We start from the raw sequence: 19,108 nt of genomic DNA on the forward strand, positions 1-19,108 counted from the left end.
CAGGGAGTAGCCCAGAGAGGCAGGGGCTGCTTGGGGTTAGGGTTAGTGGACTGCCTCCGCCGCCGGCTTTCACTTTCTCCTGGGCATTCCTGGGTTCCATAACCTCTGCCATTGCTCACATGTCAGGCCAGAGTCTGAGCTCACTCAAATCTATTCCTTTTCTCCAAGCAGCATTCTGACTTAGGGAACTTGCTCAAGACCAGGTCCTGGGGCTGTGTGGCTCCCTTCACCACAAATGGCAACTGAGGCTGGGCACTTTTGTCTCCACTGTTCGCCCACCACTGGGAAGCAAGCATGGACTCAGCAGCAGGCCCAGGGGCTTGGGCTGGTGCTCCTGGCTGTGCCCCTGCCCTGCTAGGAGGCAGATTCACCGGCGCCTTCTCTTCCTTTCTGTAATTGTGATGTTTGTGAATCCTTGGTAATTGCCTACTTGGGGCTCTAGACTCCTGCCTCCTAAGCAGAGAGCCTGCTGTTTGATATTTGTTTTTTCAGGGCTGTTTTTGTCCCCTTCCTCCAAGTTCATTCTTCCTGACTTCCCTTTCTGGGACTCTCCTGCTGACACTGGGAAAGCAGGGTCTTCCTGGAGTTTCTGCTCAGCCTCCCCACTGTGCTACCTCCTTGCCACCCGCACTCCCTCCCACTCCTCTCTGGGCTCCTGGGGCTGACTTCTCTTGTCACTTGCAAGCCCTTGCCTTCTCTTCCACCTGCTCCCTGCTCATTTTCTGTCTTCCGTGAAGCTCTCTCCACACCAATCAGGCTGCTCCTTCCACTCTGATTCTGCCATTTTCCTCTACAGCTCCTTCTTTGTCTTTTCTCCTGACCAGCTCTGTACCTTGAACCAATTCTGTATCTAGTCCAGGGCCAGGCCCTGCTGAAGGGAGGGCTCTCGAAGACCAATGAGATGTGGTTGTTTCCCTTAAGGAACTTGCAGTGTTGAGAGCAACGCTAAGAGACACGTGCCAAAGTGAGAAGTGTGGCAGTTTGTCCTGACTGCAGTAGCCAAAGCTCATTTCCATTTCTCCAGGAAGTCTGCAGTGTTCCTCCGCACCCCAAGCCTCACCAGAAATTGCACGCCCTGGAATCACCTTGCAGTGTTTGTTTGCAGTCAGGTCTGCCCCTGGGTTGTTCAGCAGAGCCTGGTTCAGGTCGTGCTGGCCCCTCGGGGGCATTGTTATGTTTGAATTCCTCGTTCCCCAGCTTCCATCCCTGCATCCATCCCTGTTTGGTGGTACTTGTATCTGGCTGCCTCCTTCCAAGGCTGATGTTGCTGGCTCCTGCCCCCCCCCCCCCCCACTGCTCCCATCAAGTGGGAAGTGGCTGCAGATGTGTTCTCCATGGCCTCTAGGGCCCTGATGCATGTACCAGGTCTGAGGATTGTGTGAGCCCTGCCTACATGTGAGCAGGTGTACAGATGCCAATTGTTATGGCCATTAACGAGAACTGGAAATCCCACCTTGCCAAGTTTATTGGTCCCCCCTATTTGATGGTGGCTGTGACACTGCTTTGCCATCCATTAGTTCCTTCTCAGGTCACGATTGCCCCAGGTAAGACTCAGCATCCCATAGGCAAACAGAGACAGGGTTGGAAAATCAGGTGATGGAGGCTCAAAATCAGATGTCTGGAATAAAGGCTGTACAACTCTGGCTATGCAGAGTCATCTGTTAATTGGCCAAACATTCATTCATTTTTTTTGCTTATCTACATAACAAATGTTTACTAGGTTGCCACGACTGAGCATGTGCCAGACACTGGGAAATACAGTGAGAAAGACCTCAGTCCCACAGTCCCTGCCTCAGGACCACCCAGTGTAGTGTGGGATATAGAAAGTTAAATTCTGTGTCATGAGTACTAGATTCTGGAGAGGCCCAGCGTGGGCTTATAGGAGGGGCATCTGTGGGCAGGCAAATTGGGGCTGGCGGCATCTGTGATGTGGTGCAGGCTTGTCCAGCATGGAGCCGAGACCTGGCGCTTCCGCTGTCTAGCCACATGAGTTCAGAGATGTTACCTAATGGAAGCCTCAGTTTCTGTGGCTATATATGGGGATGACATCTGTGTTCCAGGTTTGTTGCAAGGATTGAAAGGCATACTGTACATGAAAGCCCTTTGTAAGTTGCAGAGTGGTGTTCAAATCATAGTTTGAATTTTTGAGTTGGAAAAGGCCTTGAGACAAACAGGAAGGTTATATAGTGTTAATGGGATGCATGTGAACAGGCTGAGAACCCAGGTTGGCAATGGGTCCCAGACCTCGCAGAAGTGCCAGCCTGCCCTGCCAAAACGCGGGAAACGCTTCCAGGAGTGTTGGGGGACAATGCCCCGGTGATCGAGACCTCTTCCTGTGGTTTTCCGGTTTTCATTTTCCTCTCTTTACCCAGCTTCTATGAGAAAGATCCTTCTATGAAAAGAAAACGTGGCTGGCTGCTCACCCCTTTCTGCGTCTCATCCCTTCCCCATTCCACCATGCAAAATAAACCTGTAGAAAACCTACTTTGTTCTTGTGAGCATGTGCCAGTAACGTGTGTGGAGGAGTGAGGGAAAGAGTAGGGAAGCGGGTAAGTGGCCGGAAAATAGAATGGTTCTGTAGGTGGGGACTCACAGGTGCTGTGCGTGGACAGGAGGGCCACCTTCTCCAGGGCGCCTCCCTCCACCTTGGTCTTGGGAACACCTCAAAATTCATGGTCCCCATTTAGGAGAGGGGGAAACTGTGGCATAATAGAAGACAACTCTAGCTTGATGGCCACTTTGGTGGGTAAGAAGCCCAAGTCGCCTGCTACCAGTGGGAATTGGCTGAAGGTGGATCTGCTCAGAGCTGGCTTGGCAGAGATGCTGTGTCATCAGACATAGCTGAAAGAGAACCAATCATGGCCCGTCCCCCACCTGGTTGCTCGCTCTGCTCCCGGGGAGCATGACTGCCTGCCGCTGTGGTTCTGGAGTTCCCCTGGTGTCTGTTCCTTCCCTGGTCTGTGGTTCTACCCAGGCTGTTGGCCTGTGTCTGTCTTAAGAGAGAAGGTCTGTTCTTGGAAGGGTAGGGAGAATGGGACAGAGCCCCCAGGGAAGTCCAGGTCCCAAAGATGTTGCTGCTTCTGACATTGTGCATGTGGCTTCTTGGGTGTCTAGAATATTAACGATCATTGCTAGCATTTATGAGCATGTACCGTTTCTCCTCTTAGAGGTAAATACTGTTAATTGTTATTATGACCCATTTTAGGTGATGAAAATGAAGCACAGAGCAAAACAGTTGTGGGATCTAGATCTAGATTAGAACCCAGGTAGTCTGTCTCTGCTGTGTTCTACCTGGACCAAAACATGCAGAACAGGGCTGTCAACGAAATGGGATCAGGGGGATGTATTACTAAGGGTAGAATTCATTTGATTTGGGTAAGAAACTGGATTTCTTTTCTCAGGATGTTTCTGAGATGCCTGGGGCCATTTGGTAGTGTGGGAATAGGGATGGAAGCTTCTGGGCTTCTCAGGAAGTTCTCAGCTTGGTTGGCAGTAGTGAGAAGTGTGTTTGGGGTTTGCTCAGAGCTTGTGGGCAGTAATTGCCCTTTTTTCTTAGTTGAGAACTTTTCTGGAAACAAGTCCCTTTTGTCTCCAGTGCTCATGTTTTCAGAATTTGCTTGTTCTGACTGGGTTTAGCAATATCTTGGGGTTTTCTCCAGAATCCTTGTGATAGTTAGCTAACTGGTCAAAATTTTGGATCCCTTGTCCCTCTTTGGCCCAATTGATGATGCTGAAGTGGTGGTGATGGTGACAATGGTGATGGGGGAAAGGTGGAGAATGTGATGACAGCCATTTCTACCCTTTGCTGACATGTACTTCAATTCATTATCTCGCTTTATCCACACGGAGGCCATGTGGGAAAAATGCCTAGTTTACAGATGACAATACTGAGGCTTAAAGGGCTTGTGTAAATGGCCCCAAAGGCAGTAGGAGGCAGAACAAGAATTCAAAGCTTACGATCTTAACCACAATGCCATTATAAAATTCTATTCCAAAGACAATGACGATTGACGTGTATCTCCAGCAAAATCCTAGAACTCATCATTAAACAAAGAGTTGTGAGCACATAAAAGAGGAAGTGGTGATCAGCCGGCGCCAGCGCAAGTGCACTAAAAACATCTCACACCAAGCTCGTCTGGTTCCCTTTTTGATGAGGTTACTTAGCTGGTCTGCCAGGAGCAAGCTGGAGAGGTGATTTCAACAAGGCTTTAAACAAAATGTAGCTTTATTTATTACACACGATTAACATCCGTGGTGGAAATTTTAAAATGAAAAAAAAATTCACCAACCCAAGCCAACAAATCAGGTTGAAGGTCTGGTAAGTTTGTGTCTGACGGGCTGGCCCGTGGCTCACTTGGGAGAGTGCGCTGCTGATAACACCAAGGCCCCGGGTTCGGATCCCATATACAGATGGCCGGTTCGCTCACTGGCTGAGCGTGGTGCTGACAACACCAAGTCAAGGGTTAAGATCCCCTTACCGGTCATCCTTTAAAAAAAAAAAAAAAAAGTTTGTGTCTGACTGAACAAGAGGAGGATCCATTCATGCCCCATGTCACTCTGGGTGGTGGCATCGGGGCTGCTCCTCTCTCCCTCGTGGGTCCTGTGCCATTTCCTACTTTGTAACAACTCAGGTGAGGACCTGGCGCATTTGCCTATCAGCTTTGTAGGCGACATCCAGCTGGGAGAGAAGGGCTGATACCCTGGATGACTTAATCATGACTCAGAAAGATCTGGACAGGCTGCATGAGAGGTTGCAGTGAGCAGAACGTGTCCGTCTGGGTTAGCTGCGCTCACCACACCATCCTCAACAGCAGAAACAGAAGCCACATCCCTCCTGTGGTCTGGGCCGGAGGACCCAGGCACGCGGGAGATCCAGAATCTTGAGTTGACAGCACTCTCAGTGAAGGCCGGGCAGGTAAATGTGGCTGCCCAAAGTCTAAAGGAAGTTTTTTCCCCCATATTTTTATTTGTTTATACCTTTAGAAATTATTATTAAAAGGCTACTGTATACTTGTTTAAGGAAGTCTGGCCAACTCAGGTAACTAGTAAGAAGTAGAAAATGGGGGAAAGTATCCATACGGAGGCATTTTAACAATTTGGTATTGCCTTAATGTTTTCTTTTCTTTTTCCTTCTTTTCCCCTATGCCCTCCCTCGCCTATACTTGTTTTCTTAAACAAGTTATCTTTTTATAATTACAAAAGTTAAGAAGTCGTTTTTTTTTTTCTAAAGTCAAGCAATATAGATATGGAAAGAGTAGAAAGTGAAATTTCTCTGAAATTCTCTCCCCCAGATTTTATAATCTCTATAAACAGTTAGGCTCAAATTCTCCCATGTCGTCTGTGCATATGCTAATATTTATGTGTACACATATTCTCCCTGAATGGGATCATAATGTAATCCCTATTCTGCGGGTAAAGACATGGCTGTGATTAATTAATAAAAAACATTTATTAAATATCTCAGCCCGCACTAGGACTGTGGAGCAGAGACACACCTCCTCTCCTTCCCCATCATGTTGAGAGACTGGGAAGGAGGTCTGCCGGGGGCAGGGGTCTCTCCCGGAGAGTTTCTCAGAAGAGATGTCCGAGCTGAATTTGGAAGAGTGGGAAGTAACCATATACTTTCTGACTTTTTAAAAATTTAACATTCATATAACCTTAGATAGTTTTCTGTGTTATTACCTACTCTTTGAAAAACCATCTTTGATTGCTACCTACACTTTCACCAAGTGAGTGTATCATTCTTTCTTCTCATTTTACTTATTGTTTGTGTGTGCTAACTGACGCATTGTAGGATAGTGAGTGGAGAAAGAGTGATCAGGATGGAGGGAGGTGACTGCCAGCCAGCCCCCATCGAGGCTCACTGTCAGGCTCACGTGGCTTATGACGTTGAATTCTGGGGACCATGTCTTTAAGAGTGTAAGACTAGTGGTGAGCTTGAACTAGATGGCCAGAGGTTTAGAAAACGTTTTGTTTGAATGATCGGAGGAACTGAGCATGTTTAGCCAGAGAAGCGAATGAGTGCTGTTGTGGACTATTTCCTGAGCAGGAGACATCAGACTGGTTCTGTTGCAGTGCTAATTAGTGCAGAGGTTATTGCGATGCTGATCACACTATCGGAGAGAAGAACTTTCTAATCTTGGCACTAAATGAAAATACTATTTCCTCCAGAAAGGTAGGAGGGGAGATGCCCTCTAGGAGCCGATTTGAAAGGTAGGGTCTGCAGTCCAGCAGTTCTTGCCTTGCTCCATCCTGCTACTTCCACCAGCAGAGATTCTGGTTTGAAATTCTGGTGTCCTCCCTGGGGACAGGGGCTTTCCTGTCTGCATATTCAGCCCTTTAGCCCAAACGACTTAGATTTGTAGCTCAATTAACATGCCTGGGAGTCTTGGAAGAGGTATTTCAGAACCTAGCCAATTCTAGGAGGCTACAGGTGGGCTTGGGGCTTTTCCACTAACTTCTGCAGATCCTTGGGTCCACCAAGGCAGGAACAGACTGTGGTACCTATGTACCGTGGAACGCTATTCAGCAATAAAAAGGAACAATCTACTGATAGACAATGATTTAAATGATTCTCCAGGGAATTTTGCTCAGTGAAAAAAGCCAACAGCTCCTAAATCATATGTACTGTATGATTTATTTATATAACATTTTTGAAATGACACAATGTAAGAAGGGGAGGACAGATGAGTGGTTTTGAGGCTGAAGGGGGTGGGGACAGGAGGGAGGGGACTGTGATGGTGGATACAGGAAACTGCACCAGTGATAAAATCATTACACACACACACAAAGGAGTGTAAGTAAAATGGGAAATCTGAATAAGATCAGCAGGCTATATCAATGTTGTGGTATTATAATACACCTTTATGAAGTGTTACCGTTGGGGGAATGGGGCGAAGTACTGGGGATCTCTCGCTATTATTTTTTACAACTACATGGGAACCTACAATTATCTTGATAAAATTTTCAGTAATGCAAACATGCACTGCCTGGTGAAATCAGAATGTGGGTTCAGTGAAAAGTGGAGAAAATGAACGAAAAGAGGTATGTGGTGCTGGTTGCATCTCTTGTGTTTCTTGTTTGGTTTCAAGGGGGTGTACCTGGTTGTGCTGCAGGTGGATGCTTCTGCTCTGAGTCTGGTGTCTCAGGGCAGGAGGAGGGTGGGATGGCTGGGTTGGAAGGGGGTCTTGGGCAAACAAGGATGAGGCCAGTGCAAACTTAGTGGGATCAGAGAGCCGGAGATGGAATTCTGTGGTTGGACGTAACAAAAGAGGTTGTGTCCTAGAGGGAGCAATGAACCGAGGACCAGGAAAGAAAGAGACCAGACAGAGTCCAAACTTAAATGGGGCCTGGGGACAGCAGGTGGCTAGGCCAGATCTGACACCAGAGACCTTGGGGGGCTGTCAGCAAAGCCCTGGATTGAGCATTCTTTACCCTTCCTGGCACCTGGCACCTGGATGATTATTCCAGCCTGCTCTGGGGCTGATGCCCAAGTCTGGCTATAGAGGGAGAAGTCCTCCATTCCATCAATCCATCCATCAGTCAAGTGCTAACTCTGGCCAAGGTAAAAGGTGGAAGGTGGGGAAAGAAGCAGTATGAAGAGGAAACTGACCATCTAGGACTGTGCGGTCCACCCAGCGGACAGTGGGACATCACTGATGCCGCGTGGGTGGTGCAGGTCAGAAAGGAGGTGAGGTCCCAGGAGAAAGTGCTGTGGATTGGGGTGGTCGGGAGAGGATTCTTGGAGGGGCTCAGCTTCAGCTTTTGTCCTCGGGCAGGCAGGGTTTGGTAGGTGATGAGGGGAGCCAAGTCTTTCTGAGTGGGCAGGATGGGACCAGCCTGCTGGTTCCTGACAGGTTGGAGGCCCTACTGGATGGGGTCAAGGCCAGAGGTGGGGGGTGTCAGCACCCCCAGACCAGTGTTGAAGGTGTGGAAATCCATGTACAGTGGTGAGCACAGCAAAGGCCCATCTCTTGGGCCCCAGACATGAGTTTTGTTGTAGGTAGAGTTTTGCAGTATTCCTTTTTTAAATTTTATTTTAAATCAATACTGGCATTTTATTTTATTTGTTTTTAAACCACTTTATTGAGGTGTGATTTATGTACAAAAAGCTGTACATATTTAATGTGTACAACTTGGTGAGTTTGGACATATGCATACACCTGTGATACCGTCACCACCATCTATGCTGTAAACATATCCATCACCTGCAACAGTTTCCTCCACCCCCTTTATCTATTATTATTATTATTATTTGTGATAATAACACAATATAAGATCTCCCTTCTTAGCAAGTTTTTAAGTATACAATACTGCATTGTTAACTGTAGGAGCAGTGCTGTGTGGTAGATCTCTAGGACTTATTCATCTTGTATAACTGAGACTTTGTACCCTTTCACCAACATCTCCCCATTTCCTCCTCTCCCCAGCCCCTACTCTCTGCTTTTATGAGTTTGACTGTCTTAGATTCCTCATTTGATTGAGATCATGCAGTAATTTCCTTCTGCGCCTGGCTTATCTCACTTATTATAATACCCTTCAGGTTCATCCGTGTTGTTGCAAATGGCAGGATTTCCTTCTTTTTAAGACTGAGTAAGTAATATTGTATTATATATTATCACATTTTCTTTATCCATTCATCCATTGATGGACATTTAGTTTGTTTCCGCATCTTTGCTTTTGTGAATAATGCTGCAGTTAACATGGGAGTGCAGATTCTCTTCGAGATCCTGATTTCAATTCCTTTGAAAAACCAAGAAGTGGGATTGCTGGATCTGCAGAGTGTTCCTGAATCTCTCTGAGCTTCAGTTTGCTTGTCTGCAGCATTAGGAGGTGGGGGTGGTAATATTTCCCCCATCTCCCCAGGAGGAGCTGCAGAGTGAGAAGAATGCTGGCTTTGGAGTCAGAAATTCACCTGGCCTCTGAAATTTGCCTCTGAAATTCAGTCGGCCACTTACAGTTCTCTGTTTTTTTTTTTTTTTTTTTTGATGTTTCCCTCTTTTAACCCATTTTCTCATCTGGAAATGAAACCTAGTTGTTGTAAGAATTAGAGACAGTATTTATTGAAAATGCCTAACATGGCACAAAGATGCCAAAAATAACAACTATTAGCTGTGGCCATTGCCTCCTCTCTGAACTGTGAGTCCCAGGGGGATGGATGCAAAAGCCCCTTGGGAGCCATCTGAGGACCCCGAGAGCTTCCTTGGGCTTTGGCCTGTGGGCAGACCCCTTTCCCAGTCATCGTCTAATTCAGTGGTTTTGAAACCTGTCACAGTTTTCTGGTTCTGTGTCTGTTTCAAGGAAAGACCCAGAGGCACTCTACTTCTTCAAGCGGTCCAACTCTGCTTCCATTGTTTTATGATTTTGAGGTTCTGTGTAAAATTGCATTTGAAATAAGGTTTTCATTGATTTAAGAAATGCTTTTGGAAATGATCTGTGTAAACTGAGGCCCAAAGCGTAGGGTGATCTGACCATCACCCTGGTCTCTCTGGATAATCTCCCTGGGCTGTGAGTGGGTGGAGAGACTCTGGTGGGCTTTCTTCTCTCCCCCTGAGGTCAGTTTCTGATGGAGAGGGAGAGGGGCAGGAGCACAGGCTTCCTGGTGACTTGGTTCGGGCAGAGTGACAGACAGCGGGTGGGTGTGGGCTGCCCTAACTCTGCACCCTGGGCTTCCGGGAAGAACTGCCAAGTCTGCTCTTGCCTGGTTTCTGAGGCCCACATAATAGACTTGTGCTTTTATGGGTTTTTGTTTTATTTTAATGTTTGAACTTGAACTCCAGCTGCTCCACCAGACCAGGGGGAGGAGTGGCTGCCTGGCTTTGGGCAGATGGATGGATGGTGGGTGGAGAAATCAAAATCGAAGGGAGACAGCAGGTAGACCCGTCATTTGCAAGAATCAGCTAATTGTGGTCTGCAACAGCTCTGCTTGGAAGGCCATAAGGGGTTATTAACCCACCTTTATGAGGGGGAAACTGAGGCACAGTGAGATGTACTTGCCCCAATGGCTCAGCCCCAACCCCTCATCTAGGTTACACCCACTCCAACTCCACAAAAGGGAAAGAAGAGACTTGTGTCGGGTAGTCCTCCCCAAAGTCCATTCTCTGCCTGCCGCGGGGGTCCTGCCACAGGTGTGTGTGGGCAGGACCCCAGGCAGCGCTGGCAGCCGGCACGAGACCTGTAGAAGCGGCTTCCGGCTGGCAGAGAACCACCAGGTTTCTGCGTGCTGGTGAATGCCCACGCTGGCTGAGTCAGGCCCCAGGGACTTTCCTCCATGCTCTGGCCAGGTGTGGAGACTTTCAGTTCACTTCCTTCAGTGCAAGCTTTTCGTTCCCTGGTGCACTGGGGTTGCAGATCCACAGACAATTCTTGATCCTACTTGGGTTTTCCAGCAGCTCCTTCTGGTGGGGCAGCTGAGGGCAGTGATGGGTCAAAGGGCAAGAGTGAGAGGGTCAGGTGACAAAAAGGCAAAAGGGTTTAGGGAGTCTGCCATTGCTGCCAGGCCTGGGGCTGGCTGGGTGTTCTCACGGGCGGAGCCGGGAGTGTGTGTTTCTGAGGAAACTGGTGACAGCCTTAGGGATTTCTGGGATGACGCTTACAGCCTATTGTGGGAGGGTCTTCAGGGTGGGGAGTCAAAGTCCAACCCTGTGCCGATACCTTGCATCCCGGGTGGTTGCTTAAAATAGACCAGTCGAGACTCTGACGTGATCTTCTCACTGGTGACAGGAGGTGGGTGAGTCCCAATGGCGGCCTCCTAGAAATGGTGGGTGGAGTTTCCCTAACTTTCGGGTTCCTAGGCATGACCTGGGGCACTTGTTCAAAACTTCCAGACCCCAGGCCCTGCCCCTGATGAGCTCCATCAGAACCTCTGGGGAGAGGGGCTTGGGGATCTGGGTACGGAACAAATGCTGTATTTGTTTTAGTTTGTTTTTATTCTTACTTTTTATGACCAGCCAAGTCTGGGAAATGCTGGGTGGTGCGGTCAGTGGGAACCGGGGTCTCTTGTGGGTTTCTTGAGAATTGGCTTCTTGAGAGATAAGTTGCCCCCAGTTGGGGAGCGGGTGGGAGGATTCCAATGTGAGTTTTCTTTTCCCATCTAGTTTGTCCCTTGAGCAATCAAGTGTCCTCCCTGGATTAGGGCCTGATTATGATGCTGGCAGGTGGGGTGACGTCCCTGCCCTCAGGTGGGCCTCAGGTGCTGGGGTGCATGAGTTTACCTGTGGCTGGTGATTTAACTGGAGAGAGCCCATTTAAGTAGGACCCTTCCTGGCTGGAGATGGGTCCCTTTTATAATCAGTGACTTGATGGAGCCTTTCTCTAACTTCACCTCTGGTATCTTTCTCAGGTCACCACCTGTCTCCTGTGTTCATTCAACATTGCCCAGATGTCAAATGCAGTGTTTGTTTTGGAGGTCACCTGTTGCTCGAGCCATGCTGTGTTTCTGGGGACTCTGGCCAGTATCTAACTGGAGCTGGCTAGCAGGGAGTGACCACAGGGTTATGTGGGCTTGGTCTTTCCTTTGAAAAGGAAGGTGTCTTTGACGTGCCACAGAACACCTTGTTTTGGAAAACCATTGCAGATGCTCAGCCTGTACTTTCCTTTCTTGCTTGAACAATCGCAGGAACATTTTTTTGGTTCCCACGATCCTGGTGGTGGTGATGACATCAAGGAATGGAAATTCATCCCATCTGGTACACTGAGTCAGTGAATACAAAGAGAATCTGCCACAAATCAGTGGCAGTGGCAGTGGCACATGAATGCAGCCACCCTTGTCTTAGTCTCAGGTCTGAGCAACACACCTGTGTCCCCAGCCTGTGACATCATCTCTGCCCCTTGACCTTGATCTTCAGCAGCAGGAGCAGGTTACTGGTTGTCATGTGATTGCCCTTCATGGTCCCACCCAGGGACTCCGAGTCACTGCTTCAGGTTTCCACGTTCACCCCCTGCTTTTCCAGCAGATCACACCCAACCTTAGCCAAGTGAGGAACAAGCTTAAAAAGAGTCTGGCACAAAGATTTATTTTTTCCCCATCTGCTTTGATTGGAATGTTGTGTGGATTTGTGGATAGTTAGTAGTAGTTTTGCTGTTTGTAAATGTAGAGGCTTTTGCCAGTTGCTTTTCTCTAATGAGGACCACACTCTGAGCTTCCAATGGTAAGTTCCACCTTTGCTGGCCCCAGGGTTGTAGGCCCTGGGGAGTTTGCACCGGTGACAGGTCTATTAGTGTGGGCTTGAGGAACCAGCAGTGGGGAGATTCTTTGGTTGACTTGGACATAGAGTTTTGTTTACTCAGCACTTAGCTTTTAGCCCTTGTGAGTTTCTTACTTAATAGGAGTAGTGTGATCGCAAGGGTTTTTTCTATATCATCAAATAAAATACACCTTTTATAATCAGGTTTTTCTTGGGCAAGCACAGGACTTGCAGAGGATATGTATCACTGCGCTAGTGTGCCAGAACAACAGAAAATATGATATGCTCCAGGGCTTCTAATTCTTCTTCCTGGATTTCTGGACTTGACGCCCTCTCCCCCTCCAGGAAGCTGAATGGGAACGGCAGTAATATGATCTTGTCCCGGCCCTTCATGCCTCTAGGGTCTTTACTCTGCGTGTACCCTAAGCCCTTTATTCCCTTCCATCCTCCTGGAAGTCATCCCTTGCTGTCTTGTCTGAGTGGCCTAGAGCCATGCTGTGTTTCTGGGGACTCTGGCCAGGCTCTTAATAGAGCTGGCAGGTAGGAAGAAGCCATGAGGCTATGTGGCCTCTATCTATGTATGCAATTAAGCAAGAACCTGCCTAATAGCACTGTGTTGTGTGTGTGCACCTGCAAATATGTTTACTTTTAAGAAAGAGAGACAGGAGGGGCAAAGCGTGCACAGGTGTATTTTCTCTTCTCTTGGCCCTGTGGCCGTGTAGAGAAATTGTTATGTGTGTGTTATGTGTGCAGTTAAACCAGGATGGATGGGAGCTCCCTGAGACCTCTTCCTCCTTCCTCTCCCATCTGCCTCCTGCACTGGGCTCTGGGGCCAGCCATCTGGATGCTGGAACCCCGTATAGGAGTTGGAAGAGCTTGGCTCTTTTCACATCTCTGCTGCTTCACTGTCTGCACTAACTTTGTGACCTTGGACAGGTCATTCCCTCTCTGTCAGCCTCAGTTTCCTTGTCAATAAAATGACAAGTTACACAAGATCTCTCTTGTGCCTGAAAATGGAATTGATTGCTAGGGTTGTAAAAGGAAGAGGCTAGTTACTGATTAAACTGCATTTCTGGGCTGGGTGGAGCCCCAGAACTCACAGTGCAGGAGGACCAAGGCCCCACCATTGTGCCAGTGCCTCTGTGGACGGCCTCGCTCAGTGGCAGAGCAAGGGGACCCCTGGGCCCACTGGCCATGCTCTTGGCCATCTTCCTCCTTCCTATAGGAACCTTTGCTTGCTTTTTGTTTCCCTGAATCCTTACTCCCAGAGTTCTGGAAGCTGACCACAGTAGGAGGCAGAAAACCAGGATCAAATCCTGGATCTGGCAGCAAGTGCCGTGTGACGTTGCAAAGTCTTGAAAGAATTGTGGGATTGTTGTGCAGATCAGGTGAGAAAATAGTTGTGAAATTACTCTGTAAATTGAAAATATATCTAAATGTAGTATATTATTATCTTGTTACATTTCTTATATGCAAACAGTCTGTTCAGAGTCCAGCTGAAGCCTTGCTGTTTTCTCATTCTTAAGTATGATTAGACACCAAGGACCACTGGACATCTAAAGAAAACCTACAGTCTGAAAGAGGAAAGCAAAGACAAAGTTCCAAAAATAACCTACAAAAAATGTAGTTGGTATCCTAAGAAAGAGTAAGAATAGAATAAGAACAGGCAGGGCATCCAGGAAGTAAGAAAAGGCTGCTCAAACAGGTAACCATCGAGAATAACATCATTCTGAGAAGTGAAATATACAATTTTTGAAAATAAAAAAAATTCATTGCCTTTATAATAAGTCTTGAAGTCAGGTAATGTGATTCCTCCAATTTTGTTCTTTTTCAAGATCTTTTGCATTTCCATAAGAATTTCAGAGTCAGCTGGTCAGTTTCTACAAAAAACCTGCTGAGATTTTGATCAAGGTTGCACTGAATCTATAGATACATCTTAACAATATTGAGTCTTCCAACCCATGAACATGATATATTGTTGGATTTATTTAGGTCTTTTAAAGTTTCTCTCAGCAATGTTTTGTATTTTTCTGTGTACAGATATTGTACATCTTTTGTCAGATTTGCCCCTTAAGTATTTCATATTTTTGACACTACTGTAAATGGTATTTTCTTAGTTTTAATATTAATCTTGTATTCTGCAACCTTGCTAAACTCATTATTTCAGTAGTTTTTTTGACTTACAAAGCTACAGTAATACAGATGGTATTAGCATAAAGACACAAATAGATTGATGGAAAAATAGAATCTGGAAATAGACTCACAAATGTATGAACAACCAATTTTTGACAATGGTGCAAAAGGCAATTCAGTGGAGAAAGGAGAGTCTATTCAAAAAAAATAATGGTGGAACTAATGGATATCCACATGCAAAAAAGAAAAAGAAAAAGAAAAGAACTTTGATCCATACCTTGCACATATAAAAAAGTTAACTCAAAATAAACTACAGGCCCAAATGTAATACATAAAACTGCTAAAGAAAACATAGGAGAAAATTTTTTTTGCATTTAGGGTAGGCAAAGATTTCTTAGATACAACATCAAAATCACAATCCATAGAAGAAAAATTTGACAAATTGGACTTCATCAAAATTTATAATGTCTGCTCTTAAAAAGACAGCGCTAAGGAAATGAAAATACAAGCCGTAGGCTAGAACATCTTTGTAAAAGAAGATCCTTTCTATCTGTTAAAGGACTTGTATCCAGAATATATATAAAGAGCTCCAAAAACTCAATAATAGGGAAATAAGCAAACTAATTTAAATAAAAAAACAGATAAAAGATTTGCAAAGACACTTTACTAAAGAAGATAAAACAGATGGCAATTAAGCACATGAAGAGATGCTCAACATCACTAGTCATTAGAGAAAAGCAACCTAAAACCACAATGAAATGCCATTGTACATCTGTTAGATGGGAATGTAAAATGGTGAGATCACTTTGGAAAACAGTTTGGTAGTTGCTTAAAAAGTTAAACATAAACTTATCATAGGAACTTGTTATTCTACTCTTAGGTATATACCCAAGAGAAATTGCCAATACAAGGACCTCTACAGGAGTGTTTGTAGCAGCTTTGTTTGTAATAGTGCAAAACTGTAAAACCCAAATGTCCATCAACGGGTGAATAGGCAAACAGATGGTTGTATGTTCATAAAATGGGTTACTATTCAACAACAGAAAGGAACGCACTATTGATACACATGATAACCTGGATGAATCTGAAAATAACTGCTGAGTAAAAGAAGTCAGATGAAAAAGAGTACATACTGTATAATTCCATTTGTATAAAGTTTTAGAAAAAGTGAGCTAATCTTAATGACAGAAAGCATGTAAGCAGTTACGTGGGGACAGGAAAAGGAATCGAGGAGGAATGGGATGGAAGGCCCAGGAGGAAACTTTTGAAGATGATGGATATGTTTACTATCTTGATTGTGGTGGTGGTTTCATGGGTGAAATCCCAGAATAGAACCAAAAATCTCTGAATAGAATCAAATGATGAAGAAATGTAAAATATGGGAGAGAAAAAACAGGTGCACAGGATCTACTCTTTTTTCCTTGGTGTTCTGAAATTTCATCACAATGTATTTGGTTATGTATGCTTTTTCATTTATCTTTCTCACCAATCAGTGAGCCCTTTGAATTTGAAGATTTATGTCTCTCTTCAGTTCTTGGAAATATCCTTTCAGTATGTCTTTCATAATGTCCTCTTCTCTGCCAGGCTCAGGAATCGGGCTCAGGTATTACAGATGTTAGAGGTGAGACAGGGAAGGGCATTACTAGAAATCCCCAAATCGCCTCCTCTGCCTCAAGCAAAAAGACAACTGTCCCTCAAGTCCCCCACAGAGGATGGAAGAATAGTCTGAAGAGTCAGAGCCAAGGGCATCTGGACTGTGGACACCACGTGCGGACAATGCTGTAGTGGGGGGTTAGAAGAAGGAACATGAGTCTGTTCTCCCACGTGTTCCTGGGTGCTTTTGGCTGGGTTAAATCAATCTACCCAAGAGACTGGAAAATTATTCTCTGGTACATTTAAACCATCCCATAGAAAGGTCTACATAGCTTAGTAGTTGGGAGTGCCCAGTAAAAATTCTGGCTAGCCACTTACTTGTGCCCTATAGTGATGCCACTTGTGGCAAGCCATGTGCATAGCGCTTTTAAATAGCCCACAGGACCTCATTCCTAAACATGAAGGAATAACCAAGGATCCTCAGGCATTTGAGGAAAGCCTTCAACATGGAAGAGAAAGTCAAAAACAGAGGAAAGGTACTCAATACAAATATAAAGATGAGATTTTGCATCCGTGAAACAAATATAAGATGCCATAAAGAAGAAAATTCAGAGAACAAGAAACTCTTGGGAATTAAACATTTAATAGTAAAAATGAAAAACTCAATAGAAGGGTTAAAAATAATGAGATGCATAATACAGAGAAAAGATAAATAGAGGATCAATATAATAGAAATTGAAGAATGGTAGGCCAGAGAAAATGATGGGGAGGACATAATCTAAGAAATAATACGAGAAAGTGTTCCAGATTGAAAGGCATAGTTTCCAAATTCAAAGGGCAGGTAGACAGCTCAGCATAATGGAATTTAAAGGCCCAATTCAAAGTACATCCTCAAGTCTTTCAGAGAAAGTTAACAGTCATAAATAAAAGTTAATGGATTTATAAGATCATGTTTCTCAAAAGCAAAACTAGAAGCTAAAAAACAGCGGAGCCTTAAAAAATTCTAAGTGAAAATTATTTAAACCTATAGTTTTATACCAAGCCAAATTATCAAGAAATGTCAGTGTAGAATTAAGGTATTTTTAGAAATATGCAAAGTGTTAAAAAATTCCCTTCTCTGGAAGCTACTAAAGTATGTGTTCCACCAAAGTGAAGTGAAGTAAGCCAAGAGAGGTGAAAACATGGAATTCAGGAAATAGGCATTTTAACACAAGTAGGAGACTAAGGAAATTTCCAGGTTGATGCTGGAGGAAGTTCCAAGCAACTTATGGGAAGGGACAAGGGACTCTGGGAGGAAGGTCCCTGAGAAGAAAGTGGAATAAGTTATTCAACAGACTTCACATGCAGAAGATTGAGAAGAGCATTATAGAGCTCGTAGATTCTAAAGACTTGGGCATATGTTAAAAAGAAACCCAAGTAAAGGAAAATTTGCAGCAAGAAGAACAAATAAATTGTACAGGAAAGGAAATGCAGCTGTGAACAATATTTTCACAGTCAGTCTCATAAAGAAAATAATGAAAACATAGAGTATGGATATAATTTTTAAAAACTTTGATCCTATAACTATGGGGAAAATGAAGAAGAGAAAGGGAAGGAAGGACATTAAAATCCACATTACCATAATAGGGAGTCAGTTGATGATATTTTAAATAGACAAATCAAGAGATGATGATATTGGCATATTATTTAGAAATAAGGAGACAAATTCCAGAAGCAGCAGCCAGAAAGTATTTTAAGTGGCTGCCTCTGGGGTGGGTTCCTGTGTGTGACATTAAATAAAGTTTACAACTATAACCAATTAGGAAATTAAAATTAGAGATGTAGGTATCTCAGTATGGCAGCAGTGAGGAGAATCTTTCAAAGCAGTGCGTTCATAGATAATGTGTAAATGTGACAAATTAGGAAATGTCAGTGCAAACACATAATGTCGCATTATGAGGTGACCACCAGAAGAACTACATCAGGAAGCTGTTAAAAGTGGTGGCATCTGTGGAACTTGGGGTGGGGACTGCTGCTTTCATAGTGAGCCCTAATGGAGTGGGCATGAGGTAGCTGAACCCAAAACACGACAGCGAAAGGTCACAGCTCCTCTCTGGGTTCAGGGCTGGCAGACGTAGTGTGCTGTGGGGCAGGAGAGTTGGTCTCTGTCACCGGCTGCTGCAGATCCCCGCCTGCCCTCTGCATATTCATACCCCCTCTTCACTGGCAGGGAGGAGCCCGGGAAGCTGCCTCCTGCTAGTCGGAAGTGTTGTTCCTCTGCTTTCACTGTCTTGGGTGTTAGCATGGGTGTGGGTTCTGGGGGAGACCTGGCCTTCTCGCCTTACCTACTTTGAGATCCTGGACTGGGACACCTAAGGTTAAAGCCCAGAGGATTGTTCCACCCTGGCACTGCAGAGCTGCCCAGGTTTATTGCCTTTTGGCTTTTGGCTGATTAAACACTGGCGGGGCAAGGCCATTGGGTAGGGTGTGCAGTTCACGTGCTGCCCACAGGCCCCTGGTCCAGGTGAGCGGTGGGGATTGAATCTGGAAGGGATGCCTCGGTGGGAGGAGGCGGCTGTCATTGGAAGTCTGCACAGAGGCCCCATGGCTGCCAGTCAGGGCCTGGCCTGGGTCCGCTCTCTCTACTCCTGGGCATCCATCCACTTGCATGAGAGATAATTCATGGAAGTGGAGCCCCTCGAAGACTGGGTCTTCATTTCACGCCTGGCACGGTCTGACGGGACGCAAGGGCTGAGGGCTTAGCGTAGCGCTCTTTGGGCAGAGGGTCCCTCCGCTCCGGGATGAAGCCCTCTTTAAGCTGGAGCTCACAAAATGTGCCTGTCCTTCCCCGAGTGGGGCGGGAGGCTGTTGCGGGGAGGCTGTTGCGGTGGGAGTCTCTGAGCCGCCGCGCCTCTGTTCAGAACATGAACGGCTGGGAGGAAGGTGTGGAGTTCCTGCCAGTCAACAACGCCAAGAAGGTGGAGAAGCAGGGCCCGAGGCGCTGGGTGCTGCTGGTGGCTGTGCTGACCGGTATCCTCTTGCTGTCGCTCACTGCTGGCCTCCTGGTGTGGCACTTCCAGTGTGAGTAAAGCTGGATTGGCCCTGGGGAGGGCGGTGGGGGGATGGGGGGCTGTCCCTCCGCCCTCAGTGGACAGACCCAGGGGCCACCTGCTGTGGACAGGAAGGAGAGAATAGGGAAGGAGTCGAGGGGTGGGGGA

General features: G+C 46.0%; 1 protein-coding gene across 1 annotated transcript in view; it reads left to right on the forward strand.

Annotated features, from left to right (window-relative positions):
* The window catches only part of ST14 (ST14 transmembrane serine protease matriptase), a 37,833-nt gene that overhangs the window by 952 nt on the left and 17,773 nt on the right, over window positions 1-19,108 (forward strand). Inside the window, exon 2 of the mRNA XM_063094644.1 lies at window positions 18,812-18,971. Coding sequence (XP_062950714.1) covers window positions 18,812-18,971 — 160 coding nt within the window. The remainder of the gene's footprint in view (window positions 1-18,811; window positions 18,972-19,108) is intronic.

This window comes from Cynocephalus volans, chromosome 4 (assembly GCF_027409185.1).
Source record: "Cynocephalus volans isolate mCynVol1 chromosome 4, mCynVol1.pri, whole genome shotgun sequence".
Classification (NCBI taxonomy): domain Eukaryota; kingdom Metazoa; phylum Chordata; class Mammalia; order Dermoptera; family Cynocephalidae; genus Cynocephalus; species Cynocephalus volans.